The following is a 10661-nucleotide window of genomic DNA, read 5'->3' as shown; positions in this document are numbered from 1 at the left end:
GCCAAATTCCTTTAGCAGAGCTCACCGTTGATGAGTCATGTACTGTACTTTCATGTTCCTTTCCCCCCTATTTTCAAGCTTCTCAATAGATACATACATACAAGGAGAATGTGATGGTTCAAATCAATGAGCGGTGGCTGTCTCTCTAAGAAATAAGAAATAATGCAAATTTTGATAACAACTCATGCGTGCCGGTAAGGTGAACCCAGCGCGAAACTACACTTCCTTTCATTTTTCTTCTTATTTCCACCATAGCTGTCCAGTGTCAACATATAATCTGCATTTATTATTATGTTTCCAATTATTATATATCAACTTCCTCCATTTATGGTCTCCATGCTTGGGTTGAGTGGTGTTTTCCACTCTGTGTATGTAAGAGCTGATGATTCAAACCAAACTAAATGAGGTAGCCTGAGTCTGGCCAAAAAGAATTAAGGCCAAGCTTAAATATTTTTTTTAGAAAATATAATATTTTAAATTTGATTCGAATAAATTTGGCTTAAATTGAGTTTAGCCTAAATAAGACCGCATGAATTCTTGGCTCTAAAAAACACAGGATTCTTTTTAAATATTGTCAAAAATAATTGAATTATGTAGAAGAGTTACCCTTAATTAAAATTTAACAATATCTAAATTTAATCCAATAGATCTAAACATATTCTATCTAAACAATAGTAATGTAATTTTTTTTACATTTATGGTGGATTAAATAAAAAAGAATAAAAGAAAAATTTATAATTATAAAATATTCTAAATATTTTTGTATATTTTTATATAAAAATAAAGAAAAATAACCTTGTCACATACAAGAATAATTCATAACTATTATATTCATTACATTACAAGTTTGCAACTACAGGCAATTTTCGCTCTGCATAATATACTTTTATATTTATGACTATTCATAACTTCAATTGTCTTTAAAAAAAAATTAAATGGTATTCATCAGTGGGCCAACTTATTCTAATTCTATTTTTTGTTTATTAAATAAAAGAATCAGTTCTGGTAAAAAAATAAAAAAAATTAAAAGAATCGGTCATTTCACTAGAAGTAACCTTTGTTTTCCGCTAATAATTGCAAAGTGTTTAACTCTCCAATCCAAACGGTCAGATTTGCCTTTTTTTGACCTCAAAAGGTTTTTTCTTTTATTATTCTTATTTCGCATTATTCTTAAAGTCATCCGAGTTAAACATGAGTGTGCTCGGTTTCTGGGTTTAAATTTAAAATTATATATATATATATATATATATTCAAAAGCTGACAACTTTACCTAAATTTAAAACTATAAATCACCTACACCATCAGATCTATCCTATCTGTTTAAACGCTTATAGATTACTAGTTTCTTTGTCATATAATGCATGCAATTTGGTATATACAAGTATAATAGTATCTTGCACAAGTATAAGCAATCCTACTTTTGATTTGCAGACACACAGAATCAATCATATCAGACATATCACAGTGAACGATTTCGCCCCGTGACTTGGAAGCCAATGGAAAGCCAAAAAAAAAAAAGAAAAGAAAAAAGAAAGTGTTTTTATTTTTGGTAGAAAAGTAGTATACTCATAGTCTTTCCTTTTCAGTTCCCTCACATTGCAGTAACGTTGAGTTTCCCCATAAAACAAGCCATTCAATTTCAACCCCCCAGGTTAGCATTTCGTATAGCGCTAGCGAATGCATCCAAGAAGGCAAGAGGCCCTATAATTCATGTCAAAAAATAAAAATCACTGTCCTTTAGCACCCACACCATGTGAACCCACCACCATGTTAGTACAACTTCTGCATTTCCTGCCTCCTGCATCTATAAAATGACCCATAAACGTACAAGCTGTTCTTCACAGGTCCTCTAATCTCCCTGCTTTTTTCCAAATGGGTTTCACTTTCGGGGTTCATTCTCTGCTTCAACTCTCTCTTTTCTTACTAGCCCTGCTTGTGACTCTTCACCAAGCAAGAGCAGCCAAGTTTTTCAATGCGAGTAGCTCGTTGAGAGGGAGAAAGCAAGCAAGTGAGTGTAACTTGTTCATTGGAAGTTGGGTGATTGACCATTCGTATCCTCTCTATGATTCTTCAAGCTGCCATTTCATAGATGATGAGTTTGATTGCCAGAAGTACGGGAGACCTGACAATCAGTATCTCAAATATTCCTGGAAGCCTGATTCATGTGCCATGCCCAGGTACACTACCCATTGATGGCTTAAATTCTTTTACCAGATTCTTTTTTGTCAAGTAAGTGTTGAACAGTTCTGAAACTGTTTGATAAAATGGATAATATTGTTAATTGTTAAGAACTTGCTCTGAAGACTGATGCTGGCTTTTAATGAGGCTGCTTTCTTCTTTTATGGTGTTAGGTTTGATGGGAAGGATTTCCTGAGCAGATGGAGTGGGAAGAAGATAATGTTTGTAGGTGACTCCCTAAGCCTGAACATGTGGGAATCAATGGCCTGTATGATTCACGCGTCGGTGCCCAATGTCAAGACCAGCATTTTGAGGAAAGAGTCACTATCTACTGTTATCTTCCAGGTTTGCTATTTTTGTTTCTGCTTTCCTTTCCCAATTTTCTCTGTCTGCTTTACTACGCAAGTGTTATTGTTCAGTGTGCTTTAAGGCTTCCCAGGCCTGTCTTTCTAACACTTTCCCCCCCCCCTTTTTATGTCTCTCTATCTCCCTTTTCTCATTTGTTGTTCTTACTCTTATTGGTCCTTTCAAGTTACAATTGTTCATTCACTTTTCTCCTACCGTATTCATTGAAACTGGTAGGTAGATAAAAGAAAATGAAGTAATGGATGTGGCAGGAGTACTTGACTGGCGATGGATTAAATTGAAATGAAAGTACATCTTTTAGCTTTCTGAATAATTGGGCTTTGAATAGGATCAGATTCCTATTGCTGGGACAGGGACAATCAAAAGAGGAACACTAAAAAGACTAATAATCATCCACCAAAAGAGGGAAGAAACAGAAAAGACCTCATACCAATTTGATTTGCTTGTGAGGAACGAAGTCCTAAAACCAAATTAAAGAGATTGACTGGTATAACTGTTTGCTTTTAGATCTTGAAGATAGGATGAGTTATGAATGCCGCTTGACAGGCTGTGAGTCAAACTTGCCAACCTATGATTAATCATGAGTTGGCGGCTCTCTGCAATTATTTGCTTCTTTATGTTTAACTTTAATTAATCTAATGAATAAACTATGGAACATGGCTCTGTACTCTGTAGTTCATAGCTTGTTTATTTAGTATAAGACTATTAGTATCATTTATGGTGCATTATATTATACAAACCCAGATAATATTTATAGTAAATAAATCATTTGAAAATTCTAAATTAGACATGGTGCGACAACAAGCTTTCCTGCGACTTCCATTCAGACAATCATTCGCGAGATTTCACAGAAAATGACCAGATTTGCAGTAGTTTAATGGATCTTACCTTTTTGCAAATTAATTGAATCTTTTTCTCTCCATGAAATGTTGGAATTCAGCATTATCGGCTGCTCATAAAAATTTCAACATGGTCGGAGCATGTTTGTAAGTTCATTACTATTCTCCACGTGAATCGTTCATTCGTTTTTAAAAGCACACCGTTTATCCTTTTGTCAAGAATTACAAAAAAAAAAAAAAAATCCGTGATCCCAAAGTTGTTCTTCTTTTTCTCTGCCATAAATATTGAAGTTAATCTGAACCATCGAAAATGGACGGTGGGGATGATGGTAGTCGGTGAACTTGTGTTGTTGTAGGACTATGGAGTAACTTTACACCTATACCGTACACCATATTTGGTGGACATAGTTCGAGAAGATGTGGGGCGAGTACTTGACTTGAACTCCATAGAGGCTGGAAACGCATGGAAAGACATGGACATGCTGATCTTCAACTCCTGGCATTGGTGGAGCCACAAAGGACAATCTCAAGGGTATGTTTAAGCTTCTACATGTCAGTTCTGTCTATCAATGAATGGCCTGATGAGCTGATTAGAGAATTGCGCGCGCGGGGTCTTGTGAGCTCACTAGGACCAAGACATATTTTCGAGCTTAAAGGCATATTTTCGAGCTTAAAGAGCATTTACAAAAGTATTTATAAATTGCCTACCAAAAGATATATTTTCAAGCTTAAAGAGCATTTGTAAAAGTATTTATAAATTGCCTACCAATAAGGTTTTTATATCAGCAGAAGGATTTGTTGTCATAACCCTGTAAATGATGGGCTAAATCCTTACCAATTGAACCAATATTTGTTGGTAGTTGTTAGTCTTTAAAAAATAGTATTTAATATCCAGTAGTACCTACTTAAATTTGAGTATTATTGAGTCCAAGTGAGAATAACTTTCCTAAACACATTTTGTATTCACCCTAGTTATATTAACTGTATTCTTTTTTTTTTTTTTAATCAGCTTATTCATTTGATGTCTTGCATGTTTTTGAGTCAAATCTGATGGTTTGATGATGTTTGGTACATCCAGATGGGATTACATAAGAGATGGTCCCAGACTGGTCCAGGATATGGATCGGTTTGAAGCATTTAATATGGGGCTGACTACCTGGGCAAATTGGGTTGATCTGAATGTTGATCCTAGCAAGACCAAAGTCTTCTTTCAAGGAATCTCCCCTACACATTATCAGTAAGTAAAATCTGATGCTCATGAAAAAACAAAAAAGGTCAAATTTCCCTTTTCAGATTGAGTTTGCTTATATTGCGATGGGAACTTCTGAGACATGTTTCTGTGATTCACAGAGGCAAGGAGTGGAATCAACCAAAGAGAAGCTGTAGTGGAGAACTAGAACCATTATCTGGTTCATCCTATCCTGCAGGTCTGCCTCCATCAGCTACTGTAGTGAACAGTGTGTTGAAGAAGATGAAGTATCCTGTTTATCTACTTGACATAACACTTCTCTCACAACTTAGAAAAGATGCACACCCTTCTCTCTATAGTGGGGACCACACAGGCAATGACTGTAGCCATTGGTGTCTACCTGGACTACCTGATACTTGGAATCAGCTCCTCTATGCAGCTCTCACTATGTGAGGTGAGAGGTTCATCATCAATGTGATTCTTTCTTCATCATCGTCCCTGGGTTCTATATGTGTTCACTTACTCAGTGATTTTGTGTGAAAGATAGAGACGTCTCTTCATTATTTGGTTGGTAGATATGGGTGAAATACATTTTAGTTATAGGCTTCTTGAACCAGAACAATTGATGGTTCAGAAAGAAAGCAAAAACCAAAATAAGCTCTTCGTGAAGATCAAGCTATTCTCCAAAGGAGAATGAACTAAAGTAATCTCTATTGAATCACAAAATGATATTCAGCTTCATATTATTCTATGGCAGTTCATATGCAGTGTTGCAATTTGTAACAGTTCAGTGTAGTGAAATATATAAAGGATGAAATAATTTCAAAGACGTTTAGTGCCCTTATGTTGTGTGAAGTATTGCTGTTCAGCCGAATTTCTTTCATTTGTTTTACGATCATTTTCTTAATTCTGCTTTTAGTTTCTTCCCCGTAGCTTTCAATTGCAATACAATTATTCATAACAATAAGAGAGAAATATTTCTTAATACTGTGATAACAATGCCGTGAGGCATTCAATTTTCATTGTCCCCATCCTTTAACAATGAAATTTTTATTTTACCATAAAATATGGTGTACATGTGCTCGGATAATTGGAAGTGAGTTTAACCAGAATTAACAAAAGTACAGATTATATTTACTACAAAAACAACAAGCGAGCGAAAGTCACCGAATTAGGTACAGAAACAGTTCTCATCATAGCTTCACTGAAGCATTAACAGAGAGGACAGCCATAGAAGATTCCTGCAAGCAAGAACAAGTAAAACCAGATTTAAAAGTTGCGTATAACTCAGATACAGTCCTAAACCATCTTTTTGATGTTCTTGTTAAATATGGTTAAGTAATACCAGATACATATAATTCAATTGTTTATATATCATACATATCAAACAGCCAAAAGCAGACATACCATTAGATCCCAGTTTTGAGGCAAGTAAAGCATCTAGTAGCCAACATACACAGCAGCGTTCACTGTGTAACACTCATCGTTCTGGTCGGCCATTTCTTCATTTGAGCAGACAAGACCACCATTCACAACCTCAAAGCTCATAATTTTCCCACTGCAATGGTTTTTTCAATAGTAAGAGAACACGGCCTTGTAAGTGAAACGTTTTGCCACATGCTTCTTAGTTATTACTAGCATTCTTAAACGATTTGAACAGTGACCAATTCTCACATGCTGATTATTCTTCATATTTGTATATGCAATTAATTAGTCGACCTCTAGATCTGATATGTAGCGGTGAGCATACTCACTATGGAAAGACAGACTTGATTTTCTCCTGATCCAAGTATTGTTGGAGAGGAAGAGGAACCCCCAGTTTGACATGCAGTTTCATGTGGTCAGATGTAACACCAGGGATACTACCTATTCCAAATTCAACTAATTCTTAGTTATTTCTGCTTCCAAAACCCCGTTCGAATCAGTAGAAAGAAAATTGTCATATCGATAGGAAAAAAAAAAAGATGACTATCAATCTGTTCATGCAACACACACCCAGAACAGACTCTATGGGTGTGTTCGTCTAAAGTTCACTCATAGATTGAAAACCGAGTAAGAAGTACCTTTTCTGAAGGCTGGGATTGAATTGGATGCAATAGCATATCTGCAAGCTCTCATGGCAGCAACAGTAATGCCCTGCCTGTCATCTCATCGTTTATAAGGTGAGCAAAGCTAAGAGAGCAGCTCTGAAAGAGAAAAGCTATAAAGTGGATAAGGAAAACAATACTCATGAAGGTCGCATCCAACATCCATCTCTACGAACAGAACCTTCATTTCTGGAATTGAGGAACCTCTCTGTGCTACTTCCATTTTGAGCAGTTGATACAGCTTCGAGCTCCTTCAATCACACCGCACAATTCAGTCTTTTGAAGGCTCTCACTCTCAGTAAATCGTTTTGAGCAAGATTCAAAACTGCGAGTTTGCTCACATGGTCACATGTGTGCCAAGTTAGCTGCTAAGTGAACGTTTTGATGACCGGGCAACGTATTATGTGACCACTAATGTTTTTTTTTTCCCCGGCGAGCAATGTCTTGTTCTTAACGCAAATATTAGATTTAGAATAGTAAATAGACTGACAAATGATTGTCGTTGTCTTCGTTCAGTCTAAAAATTTTTAAGATTGATTTTATACTTAAGGCAAACATAATTACCTGGAAAATTTCTTGTGCAATTGTAATATAAGTAATAAACACACACACACACACACACATACAGATTAATCTCAAAAACGTAAGTCATAGATTTTATAAAAAATTAGTATTTTTTATAATATTTTAATTATATTCATTTTTTATGAAATTTGCATGATATTTTTATAACAGAACAAATATTTATATAATTTAGTTTTGTGTAAAAAGAAGTGAAACTTAGGTACAGATCAGGAATAGCCATGAATGGAATTACGAAATTATCCGATAATGTTAACAAAACAAAACTACCAGAATCTAATAGAACTCATTCTACCAACTCTTACCCATCACATATATTTCAGAAAACTTGTTTAACAGAAGCTTAACAAAAAAGAAATATGACTGGCACTGGAATAATCAAAATGGAAGAGTTCTAGTTTCATCATAATCCCATATATCCATCATCACAGCAAGCACACTAACATCAGATGGAGGAGAGAAACAGTGAGTGATCTTAAAATATCACTATGAATGAGATCTTATTACACTAGACTTAAAACTTCACTTTTCTGCTGAATAGATCAATATAGAAACTACTCTCTCCCACGGTGATTTCGTGAAGACCCATTTGGTCCTGCAAAAGTATCCCCCAGCTGTTTGCCTGTTATATCAAAAAGGAAAAGCAGACTTAAACTGTAGTGTTAGATTTCGGATATGATGATGTTAACGGAGGATCAGAATATGCATAATGCAGGGCCTGCGTGAATGAAAGTGAAAACTAACCGTACAAAGTTGTTAAAAAGTCTCAAGTCAATAGCCGACATATACAGCAGCATTCACTATGTAACAATCATCGTTCTTGTCACCCATTTCTTCTACATGCACCCCACTTGAGCATATCAGACCTCCATCCACAACTTCAACATGCACAATTTTTCCACTGCATTTTTGTTTTGGCAGATATATATGTTGTTAATTGTTATCTTGCAAACTACAAACAATCACATGTGAACTGGAAGTCCCAAGAGTTGTTAAGAAGATTCATCCCAAAACACTTACGGTTAGGCAATTAAGCATTGCAGTCGTAAGAATCTCTCCTAAAAGGGGGGAAATACTAGATTCGTGACCACCAGAGGATATGTTATTTGGTTCAAGCAAAACTTAAGGGTAAGATTTATAATTCTGTGTTGAATGTAAACAAGGAGAACAAGTTAGGTTTCTTGCTTAGAAATCTGAAAATTTAACCAGCCAGAAAATTGACGTGATAGAGAGCAAAACTTAAGTTTCAATGAAAATTGGGTCTAAAAAATATGAAGATCTCCTATTCGTAACAGAAGCATCATATTCATATAGCCATTAGTGAAAGATCAAGCAATGGTTTCACAAGTGTGAGAACTTACTAGGGAAATACAGATTTGACTTTCTCAATATCCAGAGATTGCTGAAGAGAATGAGGAACCCCTAACTTGATCTGTAGTTTCATCTGATCAAAGGTGACACCAGGAATAGAACCTATACTCAATCAATTAGAATTGAAGAAGAAAATATTGAAAAATCAAAGCCCCAAATAAGATTCCTGAGTTTTAAACAACATTGATCAATCATTGGAAATTGTGTTACAATAATAGGTAAATATTGATATAATAGCCAAAATAAATAACCCATTTTTCAACCATTAGGCTGCCCCCTAGGGAAATACCATAAAAGATCTTGCACATCATAGTTCACGCAACACTTATCCCATAAGAATGCGCCTAGAGCAAGCTCATCAAGCAAGCATCTATCGAGAGTCGGTAAAGCCTGACTCAAACTATCAAGGAACCAATCAAGTTTCCAGAGCAGACGCAGTCACGGCCTATGTTTTCTCAGCTAATATTCCCTTTGGCTAAATTATTACAATTAACAAATTTGTTTGAAGGACAGGACACAAGACTTTTGCCAAGTTTCCTAGGTGGTCGCTATAAAATTCTCCAATAAGAGGTGGCATTTTTTTACCAAATAATCATCATATTTTTTTTTTTACCAACAATTTCTCTACATTTCATAATTCTGATAGAGAACCCTCAAGAACTAGAAAACAGCACCAAAAGTTTTTGTTGTGGTTTGCATTAGACATTTGGGGTCGAAAGCTGTAGGATATTATTCCTCAAGTTCTATTTTTTGTTTTCGATGCTTTTGTATTCAGGACAAGTTCCTTTATCAAATTTAGTAAGAAGGAGACCATAAACCGCAAGACCAAAAGTTCTTACTGCACTTTTGGTTTCTTCCTATCCAATATCACAAAATTCGAATGCACCTGTACTTAACAAACAAATCAGCTAAGGACCAATGCACCAGGCCTCAACTACCAACTCCCAATTCACAAAATCCTATGATCAATCCAAAGCAGAACAATTATGTGCAACTACTAACAATTCTCACATTCAAAAACAAAGCTTCTTAAGTTCATTCGTACACATCAGAATACGCTTAGAAATTAGAAATTAAAAGTGATTAACGAACACTCAAACATGCCTCTTCGGAAAGCTGGGATTGAATTGGAAGAAATAGCATCCCTGCATGCTCTCATTGCTGCAGCTGTTATGTCCTGCCTGTGCTTATGCGAAGTGATCAATCATTTCTACCTTCAGAAAGGGCGACAAAAACAAGAGAAAAGGAAGATAAAAGGGCATAGAATAGAACACCCGTGTTGATCATAGCCGACGCCCATCTCCACGAATAGAAGCTTCATGGGTGGGGATGAGCCACTGTTTGCAACAGAGCCTTCAGCTCGTTCGACTTCCATAGGCGCAGACGTAGCTTGAGTTCGACCAGCAATTCGAAGACGTAGGAACTTGGATTGGTCTGAGAATGAATTAGATGGGCGGAAATGATGTAGAGAGCTGATTCGACTGCAATGATTGATGGGAAAACCACGATGGGGATAGGAAGGAACTTGCAGATTGAGGGCCGGATAGTGGATCATCGTTGAAGATTGTTCAGCGTCAGTGGAATCAAGTTGGACTTGGAAGCCGGGTTATGAGTGTCAGGGACTGACCCGATTTATTTATTTATTTCTTTTTTTTTTTCTTTTCTTTGCCTTGCATAAATTTCTCGTCTTTTCCTAATAAACATTATTTATGATTGTGAACACATATTTTTAAATATAATAACAATAATAAATTCAATTAAAAAATAAAATTTTAATAATGTAAATTTTTTTGATCAAATTCTAATAATATAAATAAAATAAAAAATTAATTAAAATAGAAATTGATTTTATTTTTAACTTAAATAATTTTTTATTGACTAAAAAAACTTTTTTTAATTAATTAAAACAACAAATATATATATATATACACATATATATATATATATAATATAAAAATTTAATTCATAATTTAAGAGTTAATTTTAAAAAAAATATTAATTTTTTTTAAGAATTATATTTAAAAAAATTGTTAATAATAAATGATGAAA

At 35.1% G+C, this 10661-nt stretch overlaps 3 protein-coding genes across 8 annotated transcripts; 1 reads left to right on the top strand and 2 right to left on the bottom strand.

The window, feature by feature from the left end:
- The first annotated feature begins 1611 nt into the window (after window positions 1-1611).
- LOC129304709 (protein trichome birefringence-like 38) lies at window positions 1612-5412 on the top strand. The gene is made up of 5 exons (XM_054944466.1): window positions 1612-2177; window positions 2352-2523; window positions 3740-3915; window positions 4462-4620; window positions 4734-5412. Exons 1-5 carry the CDS (start codon window positions 1873-1875, stop codon window positions 5023-5025), a joined length of 1104 nt encoding a protein of 367 aa, XP_054800441.1. The 5' UTR covers window positions 1612-1872; the 3' UTR covers window positions 5026-5412.
- Window positions 5413-5567: 155 nt separating this feature from the next.
- LOC129306722 (uncharacterized) lies at window positions 5568-7388 on the bottom strand. 2 transcript variants are annotated; one of them, XM_054947446.1, is made up of 5 exons: window positions 6800-7388; window positions 6636-6712; window positions 6327-6438; window positions 5980-6130; window positions 5568-5813 (listed from the first exon to the last, which is right to left on the bottom strand). In XM_054947446.1, exons 1-4 carry the CDS (start codon window positions 6880-6882, stop codon window positions 6013-6015), a joined length of 390 nt encoding a protein of 129 aa, XP_054803421.1. In that variant the 5' UTR covers window positions 6883-7388; the 3' UTR covers window positions 5568-5813; window positions 5980-6012. The 2 variants fall into 2 exon arrangements, with proteins under 2 accessions (XP_054803421.1, XP_054803422.1); XM_054947447.1 differs by having other exon boundaries at window positions 6636-6713; window positions 6816-7388.
- Window positions 7389-7530: 142 nt separating this feature from the next.
- Window positions 7531-10223, bottom strand: LOC129306721 (uncharacterized). Of its 5 annotated transcripts, none has more exons than XM_054947442.1 (5): window positions 9887-10223; window positions 9717-9793; window positions 8603-8714; window positions 7986-8142; window positions 7531-7889 (listed from the first exon to the last, which is right to left on the bottom strand). In XM_054947442.1, exons 1-4 carry the CDS (start codon window positions 10165-10167, stop codon window positions 8013-8015), a joined length of 600 nt encoding a protein of 199 aa, XP_054803417.1. In that variant the 5' UTR covers window positions 10168-10223; the 3' UTR covers window positions 7531-7889; window positions 7986-8012. The 5 variants fall into 5 exon arrangements, with proteins under 5 accessions (XP_054803417.1, XP_054803420.1, XP_054803418.1 ...); XM_054947445.1 differs by having other exon boundaries at window positions 7991-8142; XM_054947443.1 differs by having other exon boundaries at window positions 7531-7863; window positions 7991-8142.
- Window positions 10224-10661: the final 438 nt, after the last annotated feature.

The sequence above is a fragment of the Prosopis cineraria genome, unplaced genomic scaffold, assembly GCF_029017545.1.
Source record: "Prosopis cineraria cultivar Desert tree isolate PC_DT_omini unplaced genomic scaffold, ASM2901754v1 PC3, whole genome shotgun sequence".
Lineage (NCBI taxonomy): Eukaryota > Viridiplantae > Streptophyta > Magnoliopsida > Fabales > Fabaceae > Prosopis > Prosopis cineraria.
Note: the sequence above shows the minus strand (reverse complement) of the source record. Positions and strands in the feature narration are given on the sequence as shown.

Coding starts and splice junctions, on each gene's coding strand:
- LOC129304709 (XM_054944466.1), top strand. CDS start 1,873: ATGGGTTTCACTTTCGGGGTTCATTCTCTGCTTCAACTCTCTCTTTTC. Junction 2,524..3,739: donor TATCTACTGTTATCTTCCAG/GTTTGCTATTTT, acceptor GTGTTGTTGTAG/GACTATGGAGTAACTTTACA. Junction 4,621..4,733: donor ATCTCCCCTACACATTATCA/GTAAGTAAAATC, acceptor TGTGATTCACAG/AGGCAAGGAGTGGAATCAAC.
- LOC129306722 (XM_054947446.1), bottom strand. CDS start 6,882: ATGGAAGTAGCACAGAGAGGTTCCTCAATTCCAGAAATGAAGGTTCTG. Junction 6,713..6,799: donor GTTGGATGCGACCTTCATGA/GTATTGTTTTCC, acceptor ATGAGATGACAG/GCAGGGCATTACTGTTGCTG. Junction 6,439..6,635: donor AATCCCAGCCTTCAGAAAAG/GTACTTCTTACT, acceptor AATTTGGAATAG/GTAGTATCCCTGGTGTTACA.
- LOC129306721 (XM_054947441.1), bottom strand. CDS start 10,167: ATGATCCACTATCCGGCCCTCAATCTGCAAGTTCCTTCCTATCCCCAT. Junction 9,794..9,886: donor GTCGGCTATGATCAACACGG/GTGTTCTATTCT, acceptor GCATAAGCACAG/GCAGGACATAACAGCTGCAG. Junction 8,715..9,716: donor AATCCCAGCTTTCCGAAGAG/GCATGTTTGAGT, acceptor GATTGAGTATAG/GTTCTATTCCTGGTGTCACC.